The sequence below is a fragment of the Drosophila montana genome, unplaced genomic scaffold (genome assembly GCF_035044405.1).
Source record: "Drosophila montana isolate Dmon_TW-CO22-7 unplaced genomic scaffold, ASM3504440v1 contig_2481_1, whole genome shotgun sequence".
Lineage (NCBI taxonomy): Eukaryota > Metazoa > Arthropoda > Insecta > Diptera > Drosophilidae > Drosophila > Drosophila montana.
In genome coordinates, this window is record NW_026997351.1 from 174,867 (window position 1) to 200,953 (window position 26,087).

Sequence of the window (26,087 nt, forward strand, 5' to 3'; positions counted from 1 at the left end):
ACGAATCGATCAAAATGTCTGAAACACTTTTAGAGCTTTTCTTTTTACGCTTCCCAAGAATCTTAACTTAGGACATCAAGGTATAAAAAACAGCAAATTTATATCAAATTCTCTGCATTATGCACTGATTCATATGGTTTAGGGAGCTCGGGAATCAAGGTAGGTATATATTTTTGATAAGAATTTATTCATTTTCATTAAAATGGGATTATTGTGATAAAAAGCTTATAACTATACATATACATATGGGCACATTATTTACACGTTACTATATACAAATGGTTGTTTTATTGAATATAAACATAGCCGCAAATACGATGTGCTATCATTAGTTACATATCCGTAATTATCTGGTGAAGTGCAATAGGTGAAACTTATACGAATTGCAATAAACGGGAAAAGTGTCATTAGATCAATATTGTGTATTGGATAGTTGCATCAATGTTAAAAATCTGCTTACAAAGGTAACAGAGTAATGTGCAGTTGGCTATATCCGACAGCAAAGTTGTTTTTGTATAATGCTGTGACTAATTAAATTCAATACAGTTTTTCTTGTTATGTGCATGTAATAAATCCGTTTATTTTACCTGGTCTAATCTGTTAAAATCAATAAAAAACCAAATTGAACGCAATTAAGCAAATGAGAATATGTCAATAAGTCAAGCAAAACAAATAATAAAATATGCGATAGTCTGAAACAGCTGTTTATACTCGATAATTGAATATCATAACTGCTTGGAGTAATTTACTTCGTATCGAATAAATTATTGAGAATCGGTGCCACAACTGAGCGTTAATATTCTAATACTTTATATGTGGAATTATAGTTTCGCAAAAAAAAAGACTCGCCGAAAGCAAAATAAAAGAAAGGCACTCGATTTATACAATCGAACTTTTCTATCGCTGTTAGTTAACAGACACTGTTGTCATTAACATGGAGTTAACACTAGTCATCGATAGTAACGTTAGTGTCATCGATTGCTCTGGACAATTATCATTTGTTGTTGTTTCGTCGCAAGGTTCGGACGTGTAGTTATCCGAGGTGCACATTGGAAGTCGTTCGGCTCGTTGCGTTAATTTCATTTTTTTTTTCTGTGTAATTTTGTTTTGCATACTAAACGCAAACGGACACGACCACGACGGAGTCGTTTTGACTAACCGATACCGATACCCAATGCCCGTGCCCAGGCATCAGCAGATGTGAAATGTGACGACACGACGAAAAGTGTCCGCAATCGCGCAGCCGAGGCGACAAAAACCATTTTGCAAAAGAAAAAAAAAAAAAAAAGAAATAGAAAAAAGTGAGAGGAATCGGCAGCGACGCTCACGCGTTGCGCCCCCATTCAAAATAAAAGTGAAAACGTGCAAAATACACAAAGCAAAAAAGAAAGAACAGCAGCAATAAAGTATACATTTTAATCGAAAAATGTGCGACGCTGTCGCTACTACAACCACAACAGCACCAGGATCAGGAACAGGAACGAGTGGTGCTGCTGGCGATACAGCGATAGCAATGGAGGAGCGTACGCGACAAAGCTGCTGTCGCCTATGCATAGCGCCCGCCAGCGAATGCATTTCGATCATTAACAGTTATGCGGCCGATAAGGAGCCACTGGCCACTAAAATACACAACTGCGTAAATATCAAGGTGAGTAAACCAAATGTCACCAGACGGCGCATAGCGTTGCCAGCGGCATATACGTAATACACTCATCCGCAACGACATCGACCTGCTGCTGCCGTCTGCTGCCACCTGGCTCCTCAAACCGAAACCGTTATACACACTGCTAGCTCCCATTCCCTTGTGCAGCCCGGAGCCGGGACAGATGGCTGGCAGCAGCCACACCCGACATCGCTGCTGCTGCTGCTGATGATGATGGGTCATCCACTCCTGCTCTTGCTGAGCGAGGCGCTTCCTGTCTGTGCGTGTAATCGATAACACCTCTAACGTCGACAACTCTACCTAGCTTTGCTTGGCTGACCAAAAAAAAAAAATATATATATATCAGAAAGTGAGGTTAAATACGAAACCAAAAGTAAAATATGCCTCATCAGAAGCGAGCTGCTGCTGGCCCCATTTGATTGTGCAAGCGCTGGCGCTGACGACGACGACGAGACCGATACCGATACCGAGACCGAGCCAAACGTTGTTTCGCTCGTTGCCAGCTGCAGCATTCTCTTCTACCCAATACAATCCCCCCCCTGCTCCGACTTTTCCCTGACCCTGCCTCAGTGGCACTTGCCCGTGAGCAACATCATCATCATTGGAAATGGAAACGGAATCGAGCATTCGTTTGTGCTTGTCCATGCCGTGTGCTCCGGCTCGGTGCCGTCTGCCTCTGGCTTTGCTTGAAGTGCCAAGTCACGATGCCCGACGACGACGCGACGGCCATCGCCGTTTATTGGTATTGGTGTAACTTTGTCGTTGTGGTTGTCGCTGGCGATGCCTGTGGCTCGCTGGCTGCTGCTGCTGCTGCCGCCGCCGATTGCTTGCTTGCTTGGCTGGTTTGTCGCTCGCTGCTCGATTGCCGACGTTAACGTCGTTGTCGTCATCGTCATCATCGGCATTTCGTGTGCTACGTTGGCATGAAAGTGAGCAGAAACCATGGGCAGCTGGCGTGCCTGGGATTCGATTGCCATTCCTATTCCCGTGCAGGCAGCGGATTGAGGTTAGAATTGGCCGGCAAGAAACGGCAAAAGCCCACAATTAATAATAACAACAAACTATGCTCATTGTTTATTATTTACACATTTTTGTTGCTGGTGCTACTGCTGCTGCTTCTTCCCATGCCACCGTTTGCCGCTATTCACAGAAACTAGAGATGAGTCAAGTGCGTGCGTGCAAACTTGAAACGAAAAAAGCAAACTTATCGAAAGTTTAATTAGTATGCCGTTTGCTTGAGATGCACTTGCAATCGATTATTTGCTAATTGCAATTAATGCAATAATAAATAATTATAGGAAAATATAGTATATTTTGCTATTCCCATAATCTTATCTCGTGTTATAACAACAATGTCTTCTTGTGCACATCACTAAGCACGACACGAAAAACAGCACAAAACGTAGAGAGCAATGAGCGGCAGCGGCGCCCGAACGGCCATTCAACGGCAACAAAATTTTCGAGGCCGTCACCATCGACGAGATTGAGAGCGTGCCAGAAGGCGAGAGACGTTCGTGCGTGCATGTGTGTGTGTGTGTGTGTATGTGTGTGTGGAGCTTGGGTCGCGCTTGGTTCGTTTCATCTCGGTTGTGGCTGCTGCTGCTGCTGTGCCTGCCCAGCGCCAGAGCAATTACGTATAATTTTTGTGCTCGCCTCGCTTCCATGGAATTCGCCGCCATTGTACATGAACGCTGGCGATTCTGGCGGCTTCGCATGGCAGAGCTGCTGCCCAGTCCAGTTCCAGTCGCAGTCGCAAAACCAAGCCCAAGCCCAGGCCCAGGCCTAGGCCCAGAATCAACTCCAAGTCTCGATTAATATCAGCATCTGACCAAGCCCAGCGTCCAGTCTATTTCCGTTTGCTCTCAGCTTGCCCGACCCCCTGGCCATGATGATGCCTCTCTCTCTCTCTATGAGCTCTCTCATGATTGCGCGCGCGCTCTTGCCGTGTCCTTCACTGGCTTCCATTTGTGACTCCTCGCTGGGCCCATGATATCCGGTGCAGGCACCTCTGGGGCAAAGCGGCAGCCGCACAAAAGCGAATACGCAAAACGAAAAAAAAAAAGACGAAATAAATAAAAATGAAGAGGAGAAAAATGAAAAGAAAGACAGCAAATGAAACTGCCTTTTGGATTTGTGGGCTTCGCTAGCTACGCTTTGTTGCCTGGTGCTCTCGGCTCGGTTATTGATTCTTTCATTTGGCAGGCACAGCTGAGCCAGCAGGCAGCCAGACGACGGGCAAGCAAGCAGGCCGGCAGGCAGGCATTCAGTCAGTCAGTCAGTTAGGCAGGCAGGCAGGCAGGCAAACCCAGAGTCGCCCTCGTCATCCACTTTTCGTTCAACACAAAATGGTTGCCTGCTGCTCGAGTTCGAAACTCAGCACAGCACAGCTCGGCGCGACGCAACGACTCTCTGGACTGCGCCCCCGGCAACGACATCATCATCTACGTCGGCGTCGTCGTCGTCGTCGTCGTCGGCACGTTGCTGCTGCGTGTGCTTGGTGCTTGGTGCTGGCACTGGGTTGCTCTTTGGTTTCGCTTTGGCTCGATTTCATGGTGAATACACCAGCAACCAGCAGCAGCAGCAGCAGCTCAACCAATACACACACACACACACACACAGACGTATATACGAGCATTTCCACACAAGCGACCATTTGGTTGGCGTCATCGCTGTGCGGTTCGCTTGTTATCTGGAGGCGGACCACATGCACACACACATACGCACAAGGCACAGAGTAGAACAGCAGAGGGCAGGGCAGATACAAACGTATATACGAGTTGGTTTTGTATATTTTTTGTTGTTGGCCGCTCTGTTCAAGCAGATTAACCTGGGCATGGAAGTTGCAGTTGTTGCCAGTTGCCTGCGTTCCGCATCGAATTTCGGATACACATCATCATCATCATCATCAGCCGCAGTGCCCAAGTTAAGTTCAGGTGAAAAAGCCAAACTTTCTCTGATCAGAAGCGCTTGGTTGTTGGTGGGAGGTAGGAGGGAGGGAGGGCGGAGGCTGGCGGGAATGGGTGAGAGTGGGAGAGAGAGAGAGGGAGAGATTGAGATAGAGATGACACTGATTAAATAAACTTCAATAAAAGAACGCGTCATATTTTGCCCTTTGGCTTTGCATTTATCCGTTCCAACAACCATATTGTAAATGTTTGTCATACAATCGATAACTAAATAATTTATCGATGCATTTGTTAGTAACAAATGCACTTGACTGACGTTGGCAATCGTCGTCGTTGTTGTTGTTCTGCTTCTGTGTAATTCAATACGGCAACAACAACCGGTAAAGATCAGCAGCACACGGCTTGCTAATGCTTAGGGTTACTTTTGCTGGAGAGGAGGACACACATACACACAGCTGACGACGACGAATAAGGACACAAAGGCAAATACGGCAATGAAGGAAAATAAAAACGATAACAAGCAGAACCCAAAAACTTGTTCAGCTCCGAGATCATGCGGCGTTGCAACGCCAGGACGGGCTGTTCCCGAGCGACGCTTTAATTCTGGCCAGCATCTTCTCTGCTTCGTGCCCTCATGGCGAAGCAGCGCTGATGATGATTGTTGCACCTGGTGGCCAACAAAATGCAGCAGCTGGCAACTGTGGCAGCTGCTTCTGCATCTTGTTTGTATTGATGGATGAAAGATTTCCTTTTCAACTTCAACTTTCTAAAACGCCTGCCTGACAACGGCCCAAACAATTTGTGCCTTTTTCACCGCAAAATGCTTGCAATTTTATCGAAACAAAATTCCTTCTGCTGCTTACATACACTTTTGATTATTCGCTTTGCTTAAAGTATAAGCTCTTAAATATACTATGTTTGGGTAAAAATGTAGGTTTTCTGTTTCACGGAATAAAAACTGAGAATTTGTGCATTGCAGAATGCCTTATTTTGCTTTCAAACAATTGGCAATTGGCCGAACATCTGTTCCATGCTGCGATTTAATACTAACAACAAATACATTAAATACTAGATGAGTTATGTAATTTGACAATAACGAAACTTTGCCGCCACTTTCTTTTAACAGTGGTCAGCAGAGACAAAAGCAACATAAATTGTTTGTATTTAATTCAAATGCACATTTATCCCAAACAACAACATCAGCAACAATACTAATAATGCCTATTAAAGTCAACCACCCTCTTTGCTGGCCCCCTACGCCAAAGGCTTTCGGTGGTGTTCCTCCTTCGGTCACACTTGAGAAAGAGATGTGCCCAACACGATGTTGCTGTGCGGGTCCCTTGACTGGCTGAGTATGGGGAATAAGGTGAATGAACAACATATTATCGAAACCCTTCAAAGCCAAAGTGGGGCGGGGAGATAGGCAGGACGGGCATCGCAGGACTCAAGTGCGTATATAATACATTTATATAAGCGTACATATATGTGTATGCATGTACATAGATGCATATGCATGTACATGCATATATGTACACTCAATCACACCCACACACGAAAATACTAGCTTGGGGGTTTGAGATGCGCGTCATAGGAGTGCCGTTTGTTTTTGCGTATTACAAAAACATAAATGAAGCTGCAAAAATAGATAAATTTGTGTGTATATTATGTGTATGTATGTACGTAATGCGCACACACACATAACGCAAATGCTTTTGAATATTGCAAGCTGTCAAATGCATATGCCGGCTCAAGAACAGCAACAACCTACGATTATTTGCGCTTCTGTTTTGGTTTTTGCTTTCGTACTTTATTTATTCAAATTTGACAATAACACTGGCTGGCATATTGGACACTTGATATCGATACTAATTTTGACGAACGTTTGTGGATGGTGTAAATTACGATATTTTTGCAATGATTAATTAGAGAATTGTTCAGAAACTGGAATAAAATAAAAACGAGTATATAGAACGCCTTCAACATAAAATGCTTATATTTCAGAATTGTTCTTGTCGTTTATTGTTTTAAACACATTTGTATATGGACTTTTAGAAAATAGCCAAAGACTTGTTTATAGAACTCATTTAATATAACAATATTATTTAAGAAATTCTAAGGCTTACAGAAATTTAAATTGTTTGCAAATTAGGAATTTGTGTGTTTTCACATACATATGTAGCTTAAGAGGTTTCTTTATCTAAAGGTCAATGCAAGTGCAAATCGAAATACCTATAGATTTTTGTATTGGGCTGTGAGATGCATACTCACACAAGGGCTTTCATTCTTAAGAAGTCGTTTTAATACATACATGTATGTGCACATGCGTGTAAGTATATGTACATACATATGTGCTGCATGTACATACATTTGTATGTACATATATGCATGTGTCTTATGTCCCTACACACTTTTAATTGAAAATCCCAAATAGTCCCATGCCACAGACAATTAAAAGCAAATTATGCATAAACACAAAGCCACAGATATAGCCAGAAGTGCAACAACAATTCTATGTTTATATACCTAATATGCATCCGTCAACTTGCACATTGGCAAATACATAATCAAGTACATGCACACAACGGTATTTACATGGTTATACATATGTATGTAGGTACCCATACATGGAGACACGAAGCGCTGTCAGGCGAAAGGACATGGGACAAGTATATGAATTGCAATGTTGTGTGTGTATGCATGTATGAGTGTAAGTGTGGTTTGCTGCAATACTCAGTTTTGCATATAATTATAAGCAGGTCATTGACATTAATAGACTAGTTAGCGGCATAGGTTTCCCGCTGCCTCAACAATCGCCTGGAATGCTTTTGCTATAAACGAAGAAACCCCATACCGTCGCTGGGTGGACAGGACAAAGGTGTGGGCACATTTAGTTTCGGATGCGGGGCTGCCAATGCCGATGACTTCTAAATGCATCCCCAATGCATCGAATGCATCGTTAAGTACATAAAGAACAACAAGCTTAAACAACACGGTCGTTGCACAAATTGACTTTTATCAACAGCGCAAATAATTTAGATAGAACAAGAAGCTAAACATAATTTACGACAAATACATTCATACATATTTAACTGTTATCTTCTGTAACAGCATATTTTGTATTAAATCCATATGAGAAATCAAAACTTACATGTGGTCACACTGACATCGGATAAATAATTAGGCTTCTAACATTAGACACTAAAAATGACAGAAGAAGCCGTAGCTAAAATATTAATTTGATAAAATGAAATTGACCTTTATTGAGACAAGGATATGAATATCTTAATTAATTGATATCATTAATATTGGATGCAGGTCTGCACTATCAAGCTCACTTTTTAAAAAACCTTGACTGCGGCATTCAGCTAACCCACGCCTCATTGATTAGATGTAAAAAAATATAAGAAATTGACGTTAATTCATATTTAAATTAATAATAAAAGCCTGTCTTTTTGAGATTCCTGAATCTACATGTGGACACACTGACTGTGAATATATTAAATTATTGGTTTCCATTGATTGATCGATAAACGTATTGAAAAATACCCAAAATTTAAATACTCACTTTTAGTTTAATTGTGTCAATAACTAAAGATATGTGTACACTGAAAGTATTTTTAAGCGGACACAGTCCAATTTTGCTGTTCTGCTATGGAAGGTGTCCGTTTAATGGATTTGTCGAAGCAAATGAAATCACATTCAGTTATTCTCTTCCAAATTTAAAAATGTGTATATGTAAATATGCATGAATGTAATAAAATACATTGTAATGAAAGAAAGAAAAATGTTCGCTCTATCCGTATAATATACAACTCTTGTACATGCTGTTGATATAGACTCTTGCAATTTATATTATATATATATGTCTTTCAGATCACGCCGTTGGATCGTCTATCGCTGCATATTTGCCATGCCTGCATCAGCTATTTGAACTCTTGGCAGAGCTTTAAGAATCGCTGCCTCAGCTCACAGTCCAAGCAGCGGCAATGGCTGGACACCGATAAAAGCAAGCAGCAGACACTTTTAGGATATTTGGATTTGAACAAAACGGAGAATGGCAGCTCCATTGAACAGCAGCACGAAACAAACATCGATTCAGCGACAGTTGCAGCTGAAAAGGCGTCCGCCAACATATTGGATGGCATACCTTCGCTGAAGAAACGCAAATCGTTAACAGTCTATGTGAGTCCAAAGCAACAGCTACAACAGCTACAACAGCTACAACAGCTACAACAGCAACAACAGCTACAACAACAGCAGCAACAACAACAACAACAGCAGCAGCAGCAACAGAATGCTGCAAGAACAACGAGCGCGGCGGCGGAGTCACAGCAAACACTGCAGTCCCTTTTATTGCAGGTGCCCTCAGCAACATTGTCAACGGCGTCAACTCAGCAGCAGCAACAGCAACAACAGCGCAAATATCAACAGCAGCAGCAACGTGGCAGGCAGCAACATTACCACCAGCAACAACAACATCAGCAACAACAACATCAGCAACAACAACATCATCAGCATCGACTGAGTCGAATACGTCAACCACGACGCCAGCAACAGGCGGCAACGTCTGCTCAGCGTTTGGCTAAGTTCAAGCCTAAATTGTGTTTACCATTGGATATATCAGTGCCACCGCTTCCACCGTTGTTGCCGCCGCCGTTGCCGCCAATGTTGTCAACTATTGTTGCTGCTGCTGGTGCTGATTTGGCGCCGTTGCCATTGCCGTTGTCGCTGCCGCTTGATTTCAGCCAGAGTCAGTGTCAGAATCCGAACGCGAATCAGAGTCAGAAACATGGCAGCGTGTTGCCGCCACCGCCACCGCCGCCGCCGCTGCCGCTGCCGCTGGCTCCAGTTGCAGCAATGACCAGCAACGCCTCTGCCTCTGCTACTGCCACTGCCGCAGCCGCAGCCGCAGTCACGACACCATTGCTCATGCCGGTTACGCTGCAGAGCGCTGCCCAGCAGCTGCGCTTTTTCAGGCGCTATTCCTATAATGTAATTGTATCGTGCATTCGCAAGCGTCCACAAGTCACATACACCATTATGCCACCCAACCAACCCCTACTCACCAGATGCATCAGCCGGTGCATATTTTCTGTTGTTCAAATTGAATAGAATATATAAAAGAAAAAACAAATGCCCCAATATTGCACGTTGAACTTATCGAATGTTTCGTTTACAGCCGCTGCCTGCCATGCCCATCAAGGATGAGCCCATTGACGACACGGATGATGACTTCCAAATGAAGTGCATAGACGAATCCGATGATATGATGGATCCAACAATGTTCCTAGAGCGCTCCGAGCATGAGGGCGATGTGCCACTAATGGTAAGCAACAAAGCACCATCCGACTACGACCTATCAACTTCTGTTGAGCTCTGAACTTAAACATACTAAATCTATAGCAGACCAAAAAGAATGCGGCAAAAACATGCCCAACAAATATTTTAATTGAAGAAAAGAAGTAACAATCGCAAAATCGAATCAATCAAAAATGTAAATGTAAATGTAAAATTAGTAAATTTTTAATTATTTACAATTCAGTAACAGCTATTTAATACATGAACAGATTGCAATCGAAATGAAGAATCGGCAATCGATGAATATCGATTAAAATCAAGAATCAAGACTAAGAGTTATCGAGATTTTTCAAAACTTTAAGGGTCTCGCCTTTTGGGTTGCCAGCTGATTTTTTAAATGAGTTCTTTTTATACTTTAGCTTTCGACTGTGAAAAGGAGAAATAAATGAAAATTCAAAATAATTGAGCAAATATGTAACAATTTAGAAATGTAAATAGAATTGAGAAGACAAGTGCTTCAATTGGATGTTAATTTAAAATTGGACCCAATACAAGAAATTATTCATGCAAATAAATATATATGTATGTAGATATGTATGTCAGTTGGATAATCTGCATTTTCCCATCTCTCTTTGCATAACAGACCTCCGACTATGATTACACGGCGCAGCATGGCGTGACGGCGGTTGTGGCGGCGGCATCGCTGCCCGCCAGCGCGGTTGCAAATGTGGCCGCCGCTGGCGACTCCAAGGTGGCCAGCTGCCGTGCCTGCAGTCTGCAGTTCTCGACGCGGGCGAATGCGCGACGCCACGAGCGCAATCTCCATCCGAATCTGTTCCAATTGTCGACAGACTCGCCAAATAATACGCCCATCACAAAACCGACGCCGGCATTGGCAGCCGCGCTGGAGATACAGCGTGCAGCAGCCGCGGCAGCGGCCACCGCGGAGGCAACTAAGGCTGCCGCCGGTGGCAACATATCAGCGCAAAAGTATCGCCAGGTGGTCATGAACACGTTCATCAAGTGCGAGAACGGCGGCTTTGACTACGACAATCCGGAACAGTATCAGCCGCTGCTCACACGCGACAAGGTTGACTTCATTCAAGAGAACAACGAGTTTCTGGAACAGTACCAGACAATGACCTGCCGCTGCTGCAACAAATACTTTAACACATACAAGAACTTTATGGCGCACGTACGCAAAAAGTATCCGCTGCTGCCGCGCAATTTATGCTTCAACTGCCTCAAGATGAACGACTCCAAGGCGCTCTTCATATCGCATCTGAAGAAGCGCAACTGCATCAATTTGTATCGCGTTCTCAACGCTCTCCGCGTCAAGCAGCCAAACTTCTCTCATGCCACCGCATCCGGAGTGGCTGTCTCAACCGATATGAGTGGTGTTCAAGGTGCTGCTGCTGCTGCTGCTGCAGGGGCAACAGCACTCGAAACATCAATGGAACGGCCAGAGAAGCTGCGCGCCAAGGAGCTGCTGGTAAACAAACTGTATGAGTGCAAGCTCTGCCCAAAGGGCTTTCGCACCAAGCACGAGTTCCGCACCCATGTGTACGACAAGCATGCGGATGTGCAGCGCAAGGATAACAATTCGATACAGTGCAGCTTCTGTGGATTGGACTTTGCCGATCCCGTAGATCGTCGCCGTCACTACAACAACATGGACTGCATTGTGCGGCTACGCTGCATGACCTGCGATGCCAAGCTGGAGACGCATCAGCGCTTCCTCGACCATGTCTATCAGGATCATTTGGGCGGCGTCAGCAGCGACAATGCGTCCACCGCGAACAGCGGCATGGATCATTCGCCGGGCAAGCGCAGCCTGCTGGGCGCTCTTGGCATTGGTGTCAGTCAGTCATCCAATGATGAGTCGCGCAGCAGCAGCCACAACAACAACAATGCAGTGGAAACGCCGCTCACCTCAACACCAAAGCCAGCTGCATCGGGAACTGCAGCTGCGGCGACCAGTGGCGGCTCCACATCTGGCAATCGCGATGCCCCCAAATCGCAGTATTTTTCCCGCATGCCGCAGGTGTGCCCCATTTGTGGCCAGCAGTACAACAACTACAACAACGTGCTGCGCCACATGGAGTCAAAGCATCCAAATAAACTGCCCGAAACGTACAAATGTGTACGCTGCGGCCTTGGCTATCCGCGAATCTCATATCTGCGCGAGCACATGATTAATGTGCATGGCGTGGACAAGAATCGGCATTCCGGAGGCTTTGAATATATTGTTAATGCCGATGCTGTTAAATTGGCGGATGGCAGCACGCCCAATGTCTATACCGGACGCTATGATTATGTGATGAAGGATCTGATGTCAATAACAAATGGTGGGACACTCGGTAATTTTTTGTTTGGCCCCCATCAAATCCATCACCCAAGTGTGAAGTCCTGTGCCAGTGTCCTAGTCACCCCCAAACATGCTTTTCATACAGTCGATATCTAAATAATAGAATAACGTATTAGAAAAGAAAGTTAAATGAATTCTGATTAGCCTACGCTTAATATTTTTATGGCTGCTATATGATTCAGTCAATCAGATATTCAGGGTCCATTTGATATGTATTCGATTTAATTTGTTGATTTTGTGCTCTTACATATGTTATGCAAAACTAGTTTCTTTAATTTTTTTTAAAAGTCGCCTTTCTATGCGATTTTCATGAACTCAAGTTTACAGCATGTTGACATTCTGCTAGCAGTAGTTCTGTTAACTTAAAGAAAATACTGAGGAATATGTAAGTGAAAGCATATTTAATCATATTATTTAGGTATTGACTGCATTATAAAGGTCTTTAGGCAAGCGTGAATACTCAAGTTCTAATATATTACGTTCTCTACCGCCTTCTCTCTTTTGAACAGATGATGAGGACGAGGAAAGCGGCAGCGTTGCCAAAAAGATGCGCCTTGATGACAGCAGCAACAACAGCAGCATCAACATGAGCATCGCCAATCAGCAAAAGGAATGCCTCATCTGCAATGCGGTGTTCAGCAACAACATTGGCCTATCCAATCACATGCGCTCGCATTATACCGCCTCCACGACGACGAGTGCAGCGCTGGCGGCGGCCAATCGCATGACGCCAAAGTCACTGACAATTACCGCAACGCCGCCGCTGGAAACGGCTGTCGCATCGTCCACTGCGTCCATTGCGGTGTCAGCGGCGGCGGCAACAGCAGCAACGCCCGCCACAAGCACAGCTGCAGCTGCCGCAGCTGCGAGTGCAACTACAACAACAAGTACAACAGCAGCCGCCGCCGCTGCTGCTGCCTCCGCGTCGGGCAGTTTGCCGCCGGCGATGGCACATCAAACGCCACAGGAGCAGGCGGTATTCCGACGTAGCCTGGATCAGGCAGCCGATCGTCGCTTTCGGCGCATGCGCTGTCGCATCTGCCAGCGCAGATTTAGCTCAAAGAAATCGTACCGCTACCACATGCTGACCGACCATCAGGTGCAGAACGTGCAGTTCATCAAGTGCAAGCTGTGCAATGCGGAGTTTGCCTACGAAAAGGGCCTCAAGGTGCATCTCTTCAAGGTGCACGGACGAGCCATTAAGGACGAGATGATTGTGAAGCAGTTCGAGTGTGATATCTGCTCCATTGTCTACAGCTCTGAGCTGGAGCTGCATCAGCACAAGCGCAGCGTGCACAAGTCCCAGCTGGGCGCCAGTGATGCGGCCAAGTCAAAAGCGTCGGCTGCCGATCTCGCCGAGACCTCCGGCACGGCTGTGCCCGCCCTGCCGCTCTACTGGTACCAGTGCAAGTACTGTCCATCCAATTTCAATACCAACAAGAAGCTGGCCATACACATCAACTCGCACGACGAGTTCGACTCGAACGATTACTCGTGCAAGGACTGCGGCAATGTCTACAGTGGCCGCAAAAGCCTTTGGGTGAGTGAACCCAAAATGCCCAAATATATCTAAATATTAATTATATTCAATATTTTTTTATACAGGTGCATCGCTATAAGAAGCACCCGCAGGTGCCGGATCCCGCTGAGTGCACGCTGTGCCGCAAGATGTTCTTTGACCGCCAAATGCTGGAGAATCACACGCCCACCTGCAATCGGAAGCCCATCACTGCCACCGGCGCCCATCAGCAAGATTCGCAGCAGCAGCAGCAGCAACAGCAGCAGCAACAGCAGCTGCAACTGCATCAGCAGCGCGGCATATTTAAGCACAAAACGGGCGACGATGACGAGGAGGAGGATGATGATCAGCTGATGGTGCTGGACGACGGTGTCTGCGTCGGCAGCAGCAGCAGCAACGGCGGCAATGCTGCAACAGCAGCAGCTGCAGCAGCAGCATCGAGCAATGCCAATAGCAGCACATTGAAGATACGCATACCGGAGGTGGCATGCACCATTTGCGGTGCCCGGTTCACCGATCAGGAGATGTTCAGCAAGCATATACAGAAACATGAACAGGATCTGTATGTGGATAATCCATTGGCGGCCATGTTCGATGATGGACCAGCGGACGCTGGCCAATTTCAGGTGGAGCGCCAGAACGAGAACGGGGAATACGCGTGCGATCTGTGCGCCAAGACGTTCCCCCAGGTGATAGCGCTCAAGGTGCATCGCAAGTGGCATTTCAGAGGTGATAGCAAGCAGGTGAGCTTTTTGGGCTTGTGCAGCGAGGTGAATCTCTTGTGTGAATGGCTCCCCAACCGTGCGGATCCATTCGTGAGCGTGCTAATTAATAATTAATAATTGCGTTTGTTGTTTGTTGCCTCCGCACCAGTCGCAAAAACAAAAAAAACACAAATAGACAAAAAACAAATGAAAACAAACACATTTGAAACAAATATTTAAATTGATGAGAAAGCGCCAACGTTTCGTGTGGCGCAGCTTTTGATTTGGTTTTCACTAATTTTATTATATTTATACAAATCATATTTAGAATCCCATCATCGACGGCGAAGCGACAACGCTGAACAACAGCAGCAGCAACAACAACAACAACAACAATTCGCTGAGCTCCTCATCGATGCTGCATCTGCGCGAACTGCATGCTGTGGGCCTGATGCCCAATCAGCAGCACCAGAAACAACAGCAACAGCAGCAACAACAACAGCAGCAACAACAACAACAGCAGCAGCAGCAGAGGAAATCGCTAAAACGGAAACGTGAACTGAAATGCGAATATTGCGCATCCACATTCATTAGCAACAACAACCTGCGTCGCCACATGTACGAGCTGCACAAGCACGAGGTCAGCAACCTGCCGGAGCCGCCAGTGATTGAGGTGGATGAGCCTTTAACCTGTCGCCGTTGCGGCGATCTGCAGTTCGATACCAAGGAGCTGTGGATCGAGCACAAATTGGCCGATGCCAAGGTGGTGCGTCCCTTCTGTCCATTCCAATGGGGCTGCGATCTGTGCGGCGAGTACTTGTCGCGCAAGGAGAAGCTCATCAATCACATTAACAATCATCTCAAGGAGGATGTCATTGTGCCTGTGGCGCTGGCCACCAAGCCAGCCTCAACTGCACCCAGCAAGAATGCAACAACAAAATCTGCAGCAACAACAGCAGCGGCAGCGGCGGCAGCAACTGGAGGCACAAAGGGCATAATCAGAGCGGGAGCAGTAAGAGTGCTTAAACATAAACAATCGGATGAGCTGCAGGAGCAGCTGAACATGAAAGTGGCGAAGCGGCAGCAAAGTGTTCATGTGGATGAGGAGACGGCGGGGCAGGAGCAGCAGCAGGAGGAGGCGGATGATAGTGATATGGATGATGATAGTGGCGATAGTGGCGACGATGATGAGGATAGCACAAGCGCCGATGATGATGACGACGATGATGATGACGACGACGACGAAGATGATGACGACGATGAGGGCGATGTGGACGATGACGACGATGACGAAGATATTGTGGAACAGCAGCTGCTGCAGCAACAACAACAACAACAACAGTCTCTCAATAGCAACAAGAACAAGAACAACAATAACAACAACAGCGTGGTTGCAAATGAGGATGACGATGATCTCATTGAGGAGGTAATCGAGGATGATGGCATTGTCGAGGAGCTAGAAGATGATGAGGATGATGACGAGGACGACGACGAGGCCGATGGCGTTGATGATGATGACGATGGTAACACAACGGATGAGCATCTGGCGCTGCCTTCCAATACCACCAAACAGCAGCCGAGACGCCTCAACTTTGACTACACGCGCACAGACAGCTCCAAGCTGAACGGCAATGGGAAACCGACGCCGACGCCGACGACGCAGCAGCATCGGCAAAAGCCAAAGGGTCAGCAGGCGGTGCTGGTCGTGCACAGCTCAGAGGATGAGGATGAGGACGCTGAGGCTGATGTCGACAGGGATGAGGATGTGGATGACGATGTGGAGGAGGATGAGGATGAGGAGGAGGAGGAGGAGGGCGTGGGTGAAGCAATGACCATTGATGATATTATTGAAGAAGATGATGGGGAGGATGATGACGATGTGGTTGGTGTCGATGGTGCTGTTGTTGAGGATGATGATGATGATGTTGAGGAAGATATGGACGAGGATGACGTCGACGACGACGACGAAGACGATGACGATGACGACGACGACGAGAATGTTGGCAATGCTGCTGCTGGTCGTCGCCCTGGCGTCGCCAGTGGCAGTGGCAGCGGCAGCGGCAGTCGCATCGGCGCGTCTGATGGTGTGGCTGCTGATGCCGATGGCGGTACATCATCATCTGAGAGCGAGTCAACAACAACAACAACATCGCATTCAATTGGTGAGCGGCGTAAAAAAACAGTAGTTAAATCAGCGGCACATGGCGCTGCCGCTGATCAGTCTAATTCCAGCTATACGTGTGATCTATGTCAACTTTGTTTCGATTCTCAGGAGCTACTGCAGTCACATATTAAAAGCCATTTTCTGAATGGGCCCTCGGCGGGCAGCGGCAGCGGCAGCGGTAGCGGAGGTGGCAGCAGAAGCGCCAGCCTCGGCAGCGCCAGCGCTAGCGGCAGCAGAAGCCACAATAATAATAATAACATCGACAGCAGCAGCAGCGGCAGCGGCGTCAGCAGCAGCAACAACAAAACCAAAACCAAAAAGTCCGGCTTGGATGCAATCAAAAGTGGCAGCGCTGCAACAACAAGAACAACAAAAACAGTTGCAGCTGAAGCAGCTGCAACAACAGCAGCAGCGGACGCTGCAACCAGCTTGAACTGAGCTTGAAAAAAATGTACAAAAGCAAAAACAAAACCACACACCGCACACATCCACAACGCATTCCATTGCCAAACACACGCACACATCCACACATCCTCACACTCGACACACACACACACGTACACACGCTCACGCATATGTATAAAAAATAGAGAACTGTATGTGTATGCGTGTGTGTGCAACACAATTTTTTTTCTTGCTGCTAATTGCAGTGTTGGTAAACTTCTACCGCATATTAACTGCAAAAACAGACACACACACACACATACACACAAACAGACATATTAAGCTTACATATTTGATATAACATGAATACATATATCCGTACATACATATATATATATATATAATATACTTTTTTTTTTACATGTTAAATTAGTTGGTATCACAGACAACAGACAGGCGCGGCAGTGTCTCCAGTTTTGAGTTTTAGTTAGTTAAGCGATATATATATATATATATAGAAATATAAATATGTATATATACGTGCATACGTATATAGAATGAATACAAATATTTAAGAGGTTAATGAAAAATTAGAATTGTCAAGCGAAAAATTACGACGATGACGACGCACCAAAGCAACCGCAAACTGTAGAAGGCAAAAAAAGCAACACAAAAAAAAGCAAACAAAAGCTAACATTCGTTTTAGTTGTTAACGTACTTTTATTTTATATTATTATATTTTATTTCATTGCTTTTTTTTTTTTATTTGCTGTTTTTAGATTTTGCACTTTGCCTGCCGTTCGGTTTAAAAAACCGCTCTTCAGTTTTATATTTTCTCTTTTTTTTTTTTTTTATAAGTGTATATATTTTATTACATTTTAGTGCGTTGCTCCAATTTTGAAATTATCTCAAGGCATTTCCAAGTTTACAAATTAATTTAACGTCTGTTGGGACAGTAAATCGTTAACTCTTTCGACTCGCATAGTTTAAGTTACAAAACATAATAGTCTTACACACACATGTAAGCATATTTAATTTCTCACACACACACACACACACATACACACACGAACACCCTCACCTACGAGCACCCACACCCATGCACACCAGACACGCATTGGGAATATTATCATTTTTTAATATTTATTTCAAATGTACTTGAGACTCGATACGAATTCACTTAATCAATATAATTTCGTTTAATTTTTTTCAACATAAAACCAGTTTAGAAAGAAATGAATAATTAGTTTTGCAGGCTTACAAATCAAGAACAAGAAAAACGGCACAGATCGGTCGGATATATCCATCCAAGTCTGACAAATTTTTTAAATTAAAAGTTAATTTTTGCCATACACGCAGCATTAGCACTTTGCCCCATTTAAACATTTAGTATGTAATGTGTATATTAACTATTTATATTTAATGATGCATTTCACAAATAATTCGTTTCATGCTTCATTATTCAAATAAATCATATTCGTATGTATGTGTATACACACTCGTAGATAAACAAAACACAAAAAAAAAGAAGAAGAAAGAAAAAAAATAGTGCATACTGCATATGTTAATTACGCTTACGAATTAATTAATTATTGCGATTGCAAACACTTACCTTTTACTTGTAAAATTAATTTAAGGTTTATGTATGTAATTGGAAGCTAGTTTAAAACCAGATACAAATAAAAAGAATCGTGAATGAAACAAATGCATCTGCATTTGCCGAATTGAATACCTTGAACATTTTGAATTTCTGTTCCAACATAAAAAAAAAAAATTGCTGCGCGCCAAGTTCCGATAACAGCTTTGGCAGCGACACGCTATCCATAAATGTATCGATGTTCATTCTAACTCGTCGCTAGTCGCAAAGATAACTGTAATGTTAAGTATTTGCTTGGCTCTTGAGATCGTGCTTATTGTGTTGGTAGGGTTTGCACGAACCCATGCACGGTCTGTTCCCATCATTATCCAACACTGCTGCAAGCTTTTCCCATGCTCGACTTGCTCGTAACAGACAATTCGATTGAAAGAATAAAAAGAATTTCTTTGTTTAAATCAATTTGTATTTGCACAATTTTAATAAAATATCAATGCATATTTATAAATATTTCTATAGCGTCTGCTTTAAACGGTTGACATACAAAACATACATATGTGTTAATGCCAAATTGCGGCACAGGCACTCATAGTCTAAGGTTTAATTGTTTAATTATTTTCAATGCAATTATGTTGGGAAACTTTTCTAATTTTGTTTGGATGGGGCAATAGTAGTATTATAGTAGTCGCGTATGTTATCAGATGCATTACAACACGAATAATTAACAAACATTACATATAATTAAAAGTGCAAAAACAAAAAAAAAACGATTACAAAATGGTAACAAGAAGCACAGCCAACGATGCCGTACAGTGTCATAAATACTATAAGAAACTAATTGTGTGTATTCTGTTACAAAGACATACATAGATAATTATGCTTAAACAAGATATTATAGCTAAATAATGGTGCATGGGCGAGAGGAGTTTTTGCCAAAAATACTATCAAACCGCATCCGTTGCTTCTAGGAGTACTGCGTATGCGGATTAACGTTTATCATCTCCATGTTGCTGCTATAGATTCCAGAAAGGCGAGACAAAGTAAAAAACAATAGATTACTTATATTTTCAAAATGATTGCAATCGTAACTGGCACTGATAAGCTGACGGAAATATGGTTATACTTATCGCGCACCGACAGCTTGTTAACTTTGACAGCCATTTTGACAATTTTTTATTTGATGGGACTTGAGAGGCATGAGCTTCAAATCAACTCAATGCTATGATGAAGGCGGGAAATGGAAAGTGTAGAATATATGTAGTTGTGAATTAACAATGTTAATGCGATTTGTGTGTGGCTGTGAGTCGGATTCAAAACGAAAGAGAAGCCTTAACGTTAACTTACCTGCGGCTGCAGCGCATATGAATGAAGAGAAGCGCTAGTCCAAGTATTAAACAGATGCCACCAACAACAATATAGGCAATGCCCAGGAATGGATTTTTACCGCCCAGCACTGATGTTGTCGATAGAATCATACGCTTGGTGCCATCAAACGATACCACGGGATATTCTACAAAATAAATTACATGATTAATATCATATAATATATCCTATATATAGAGATTCATGCAACACTTACTATAATCTACGTCCAACGTGTATTCGCCGGCTTTAAGGCCTCTCGTAAAGCTATTATTTGTTTGATCCAAGCGACGGTATAGCTTGCGAAAACTGGGCAAGGCAGCAGTGCGCATCCACACGATTAAATCCTCGTTCTGGAAACCATTGTTAGCGACATTTGTTAAATCCAATTCATCGAGTTCTTTTTGCCAGAATATGGGCTTTTCATATGGCTTTAAAGCTTCTGACAGGTTGCCCGGGGGATTACGGAACTTGACGCGCTTGTCCGATGGCCATGCAATGCCCGTATTTAGTAATTTGATATTCGAGCTGCCTTGGCTCAGTGTCAGTGTATCTTGAAATAAAAGACACGACTAAATACATAAGGTGAACAAACAGCGAAAGGTGCAGCATAAGATACCATTAAATAGGGAATTGGCAATGGCCCCGCAAGGCGCAATGGGTTTCCCATTATCTGCATAGGCAAATGGGGTGCAGTCTGAACTTGGCGTTAAGGACAAGCGACCCAACAGCTGTTCATCGTCTCGCGATTTCACATATCGTCGATGATTCTGATAGTAATTGGTTAGGCCATAGTACATGTAAACGTCGCCCTGTTGCGTAAGGAGTTAGAGTATTTAGAATGCGTTATGCAGTTGAATCGAAGTTGAATCGGTTCTCATTGAATACTTGCAATAAAGTCTTCAGTCAGATTAAAGTTAATCTTGCAAAAGCACTGGCCGCCCGTTGTGTCCTCCAGATAATCGGCGCAGGTCCTATTACTGTCGACCTGCATGCACCTAGTGTAGTCAATGATGAGCTCATTGGATGAATTGGATAGGTACAGCAGCACCACGCCAATGGGAATGAATAGGACACCAATGACAAAGAAGGTGGGCAGAACCGTTCGTGCGGTCAGCACGGGCTGCCAGGCGGGCAGGCGTTGTTGCTTAAAAGCTGAATCTGTTGGTAAAATTAAAAATGACTGTGATTCATGTTTTGTGGGTGGGCGTGTTGTGTGCGTTTGGTGGGTTGTTAAAGGCTCGCCTTTAAAAATCGATCACACTTGTAATTGGCACTCGGTTCAGTATTAGTCACTCTTTGGTCTCTTATCACAAATACACACACAAACGCACAACACATTTGTAAGGTTGGGTGTCCAAGGTGTCCCGTCAACAACTTGTTACTTGAGTGTGGGTGCTTGTATATAAAATCAACTCAATTTTCACCTGAAGGTCGTTTCGACTTTGGGGCTGCGTTTTCTTCATTTCCCACATTTTGCGTCGACATGGCGCTTTATACACGGTACTGACGACCACCAATGCGACAAAAATTTCAGATAACCAACTTGAAAATTAACCAGTCGTCGCAAATTCGCTCACGCAAATACACAAATAATACAAGAAATTTCGCGTTTTAGAGATGCTTATCGATTAACATATATCGATGAGCAAAAAAGAAAACAATGCAATTTAGTGTAAATATTAGCACTGGCATATTAATAAATTATAATGGGCAATAATTATTAACATGGCAAACATGTTTCAACCAAAGTGAAGAAATCATTAAAAGAAACTTTTAACTGCCCTTAAACATATCCAACTGAACTACTAAGTGTAAATACCCAATTTGGGCTTGATATCGATTCATCGGCATATCACGTTTTCGTTTGAAAAAGTTGGCTGTGGAAAATAATTTTTTATTTATTTTTTATATGTTTAAATTCAATGTAAATGCAAATTTTATTTATTACTATTAATTTTTTTGGCCAAAATCAATTATGTACCAATTAGCTGACTAGCCAGTGTACTTTCCAGCACTGCAAATAACATCGCATGCATTCATATATCGGAATCGTTGGTGTATATGCACATGCCACCCATACCTAGCGGCAGCGGCGTTTTCGTTGTGTCAAAACAACAAAGCATAGGCAACAAAAAACGAATCAAGAACAAGAAGGAAAAATAAAAAGACGACGAACGTGAAGCCAACAACGAAATTCAAACGCATTTATTAATTTGCGCTGTACTGATACGCATATGCGGCAAACGCAACATACAACTTTTGCTCAGGGATCACTACTAAATACTGTGTTCAAAAAACCAAAAAAAAAAAAACCATTGTGATCTGATAAACAACAGAAACGAACGCCGCCACCGCGATGAAAATCACCGTCACCACCACCGATGATAAACTTTTCTTTCTAGATGTTGCCGAAGATTTAGAACTGGAGAACCTAAAGGCACTCTGTGCCATGGAAATTGGCACTGAGGTTAGCCAAATTATGGTGCTTTTTAATGGCCGCGAGCTGACCAATGACAAGCAATCGCTTAAGCAGTTCGGTGTGCGCGACGGCGATTGCATTGTGCTGGAGCGCCGTAGGAGCAATCCCAATCGTACCGGTGAGTTACTAACTCCACAATTCCAATCTCAACAAGATGCGCGCGCGTTGTTTGAACTGTTTAAACTAGGTCATTGCACGCGTTCTAGGCCGCTGCTCCTGGTCAGCAGTGCATTATTGATACGCCTGCGTGTGTGTTTCTGTGTGTATATGTGTGCGTGTGTGTATATTTGTGCGTGTGTGTTTCTGTGTGTACGCTGCTTTTGGAAAATAAAAGTTTTTAATTTAAAAATAAATATGTGTTTCTTTACACATTGCTCAAGCTATACTAAAAATGTATTGTTGAGCTTTTTTTGCACATTCCAAATTTGAAAGACAAAAAAATGCAAACAGCACAGCACAGTAAATTGAACCTCGCACACACTTATACAGCGTTACACACAGACTGGCACACAAACACGCATGCACGGACATGCATGCGCACATGTAAATGTTGATCTGATTTTGATAATTCACCTGCAATGCTATTATCGATACGCATACACACACATATAGCCTATCCAATTCACACACAGCTGCAGACTTTTTCAGTGTGACCCCATGCGCGTTTGGCCTTGCCTAACATGCGTACATACATATGCATGTGTGTATGTTTTGTACACATGGGGTCGTTCATTGTCCGAATGCTTCAGTTTTTTTTTTGCGCGTGGGCGCGCGCAATTTGCTTTCATTTTGAATTTACTGTCGCTGTTTTTTTTTTTTTTTTTTTTGATGTTTTAGCCTGCACCGAGGTGTAGGCGTTATTTGGATGCGCATTTACGCATACAACAGCCACATACATATACATACAAATAGATATGTGGATAATGCATATACGTCAAATTGATTAGCCTAATTCATACATTCCTGTAGTTTCTACCTTTCCCTCCCACTCCGCCATATAGCATGGTTTTTTATTTTTATTTTGGAATGTTTCGATTCCAGTGGTAAATAAAATTGAAATATTTATTTTTCATATAAAACAAAGAAAAATTGTTCGAAAATAATATAAACAAAACATTTATCGTCGAAGATTATATTGTATTTACACATACATAGATATACTCATATATTAATCGCCATTTTCATTTGCAACTGATTCTTATAATTCTTATGGCTCCGATATTTATATTTCTGCTAGAGTTGATTCATATTTTGTATAGACATATTAAAGTTTATTTTATTTTTTGGATACCTTTCCCGGTTCTCCCTAAAATAACTAATTTTAAGATCTTTGGCATATACAGTTTTAAAGCTCTAAAAATTGCATTAGAATCGAATCCTCCAGATATTTCTGTTAAGTCTAAGCGAAGAATTACTATTTTGATTTGGCTTAAGTTAGTAAAAGTGCAATTATTCAAATTCGATTTGATGTTTGTGAAAGGAGCTGCAATTTCAAATGTTGCCAACTATTTTTCAGCTGGCAACAATCCATCGATAAGTCATCTGGATTTTAGCAGCATTGCTGTGCCCGGAACGAGCACAACAGGCGGCAGTCCGCCCGCACAGAATGCCGCTGCCGGCACGCCCGGGCCCGTCAATATGCAGCAGCAGTTGCAGCAGCAGCTGCAACAGCATCTGGAGCAGCAGCAGCAGCAGCAGCAGCAAATCACCGATGTGCCCATGACAGATGAGTTCAATGTGAACTTTGATGATGATCCGGCGATAGTGCGTCAAATGTTCCTGAATAGTCCGGAAACGCTGGCACTGCTGCGTCAATATAATACGCGTCTGGCCGAGGCACTCGACTCGGGCGATTCGGAGACATTTGCGAGAGTTCTGCGGGAGCATATTGCGGAGCGGAAGCGTCGCAACGAGCAGCGCATGCGGATGCTCAATGCGGATCCGTTCGACGAGGAGACGCAGCGGCTCATTGCCGAGGAGATCAAGCAGAAGAACATCCAGGACAACATGGCAGCGGCCATTGAATACAATCCCGAAATCTTTGGCACTGTCACCATGCTGTGAGTATACCCTATGATATATCAAATGTAATCCCAAACAAATCTCGATTCTATCGATCACAGTTACATCAACTGCAAGGTGAACGGCGTGCCGGTCAAGGCCTTCGTCGACTCTGGTGCACAGACGACAATCATGAGCAAGGATTGCGCGGAACGCTGCCATGTCAATCGTCTCATTGATACTCGGTGGAACGGCGTCGCCAAAGGCGTCGGCACACAGCCCATACTGGGCCGCATACACATGGTCCAGCTTCAGATTGAGAACGACCATTTGACGTCCAGTTTTACAGTGTTGGGCCAACAGCCCATGGACATGCTATTGGGCCTGGACATGCTCAAGCGTCATCAGGTGAGTTATATTGAGTAAAAGATATCGTAAAACTATAATGTGCCTAGTTAAGCTTTAGCTCTTCATGTTAAAACCTCATGTTGTATTACAAACCACATTTAAGATGGAAAATAATGCTGTCTCTCTATATAACTGTCTCGCTCTTGTCGATTTCAGTGCCTTATCGACTTGCAGCGCAATTTGCTGATCATTGGCACCACAGGCACCTCAACACCATTTTTACCGGAAAGCGAGCTGCCACCCTGTGCCCGGCTCACAGGCAATCCAGAGGATAACGAACAGCAGGCCATTGCCCAGGCAATCGAGCAGAGCAAGCGCGAAGGTGGCGGAGCCAGCACCAGCAGCGCCACAGCAGCAGCTGCCGCCAGCTTCGATATAAGCAATATTAATTCGGTACAGCCGTTGGATCGTTTCACGGAACAGGATGTCAACGATTTGATGCAGCTGGGCTATCCGCGGGGCGATGTGCTCACCGTGCTGAGGCTCTGCAATGGCAATAAGGCGGTCGCCAGCTCAATGCTGCTCGGCCGGAATGCGGCCGCCGGTGGTGGTGGACTTAGCTGAACGCTGGCTGCATGCCGTCCAGCTACTGCACCTCCTCTACTGCTCTGGGATCAATCATAACCTAATTGCAATATTAGAACCACCACCACCACAACAGCAACAGCATCAGCCACAACAGCAACAACAGCAACAACAACAATCACAACGAACTCAAAAGCAATATCAACACAATAACGATTCCGATATAATTTAACATATTTTTGCTATTTGAATTTAGAGCAATTTTTGTCAGACTAAAATCATTTTTATATATAAACTTAAACGTGTCTTTGTACAATAGCTAATTAATCGAGAGATTGAGAAAACTCATATGCTTACTCTTTTTCTAGCACTAAAATTCGACTTTCGACTTTTATCTGTCTGGGAATGCAACCGGATTGCAAATACAACGAATAAATAAATAATTTGAAGCATATTGCAAACTATGCCTGACTATATTAAATACGCACTATATATTATACAAATTTGAGCTAGTATTAAGACTATAACCATATAAATAATGTGAGAGAAGTGAATTGGTTAAATAAAATGAGAATTGTTTTGGATTGGAATGGAATGAAAAGGCTGCGCTCTCAATTGTAATCATATTTCATCAAATGCAACTTTCTTTTAAAATTTAAATAGATCTGCCCATAATTTATTGGCGAGGCATACGGATTTTTGGCCAATC

General features: G+C 43.7%; 3 protein-coding genes across 8 annotated transcripts; 2 read left to right on the forward strand and 1 right to left on the reverse strand.

Moving 5' to 3' along the window:
- The first annotated feature begins 1,000 nt into the window (after nt 1-1,000).
- hang (hangover) lies at nt 1,001-18,735 on the forward strand. Of its 4 annotated transcripts, none has more exons than XM_064682283.1 (8): nt 1,001-1,648; nt 8,443-8,812; nt 8,867-9,504; nt 9,749-9,895; nt 10,511-12,227; nt 12,745-13,775; nt 13,841-14,497; nt 14,787-18,735. In XM_064682283.1, the coding sequence occupies exons 1-8, from the start codon at nt 1,427-1,429 to the stop codon at nt 17,058-17,060; spliced, it is 7,056 nt and encodes a 2,351-aa protein (XP_064538353.1). In that variant the 5' UTR covers nt 1,001-1,426; the 3' UTR covers nt 17,061-18,735. The 4 variants fall into 4 exon arrangements, with proteins under 4 accessions (XP_064538353.1, XP_064538350.1, XP_064538352.1 ...); XM_064682282.1 differs by lacking the exon at nt 8,867-9,504 and having other exon boundaries at nt 1,004-1,648; nt 8,443-8,751; nt 14,787-16,620; nt 16,731-16,894; XM_064682280.1 differs by lacking the exon at nt 8,867-9,504 and having other exon boundaries at nt 1,003-1,648; nt 8,443-8,751; nt 10,511-12,215.
- A 690-nt stretch (nt 18,736-19,425) lies between these two features.
- Nucleotides 19,426-21,578, reverse strand: CDC50 (cell cycle control protein 50A). Of its 3 annotated transcripts, XR_010436246.1 has the most exons (7): nt 21,390-21,570; nt 20,855-21,123; nt 20,582-20,774; nt 20,180-20,515; nt 19,945-20,110; nt 19,735-19,819; nt 19,426-19,613 (listed from the first exon to the last, which is right to left on the reverse strand). XR_010436246.1 is itself a non-coding variant. In XM_064682285.1 (6 exons), exons 1-6 carry the CDS (start codon nt 21,448-21,450, stop codon nt 19,565-19,567), a joined length of 1,074 nt encoding a protein of 357 aa, XP_064538355.1. In that variant the 5' UTR covers nt 21,451-21,569; the 3' UTR covers nt 19,426-19,564. The 3 variants fall into 3 exon arrangements, 2 of the variants coding, with proteins under 2 accessions (XP_064538355.1, XP_064538356.1); XM_064682285.1 differs by lacking the exon at nt 19,735-19,819 and having other exon boundaries at nt 21,390-21,569; XM_064682286.1 differs by lacking the exons at nt 19,426-19,613; nt 19,735-19,819; nt 19,945-20,110 and having other exon boundaries at nt 20,288-20,534; nt 21,390-21,578.
- Nucleotides 21,579-21,893: 315 nt separating this feature from the next.
- rngo (DNA damage inducible 1 homolog rngo) lies at nt 21,894-25,679 on the forward strand. The gene is made up of 4 exons (XM_064682284.1): nt 21,894-22,562; nt 23,961-24,504; nt 24,568-24,853; nt 25,010-25,679. Exons 1-4 carry the CDS (start codon nt 22,322-22,324, stop codon nt 25,415-25,417), a joined length of 1,479 nt encoding a protein of 492 aa, XP_064538354.1. The 5' UTR covers nt 21,894-22,321; the 3' UTR covers nt 25,418-25,679.
- The last annotated feature ends 408 nt before the right edge of the window (nt 25,680-26,087 follow it).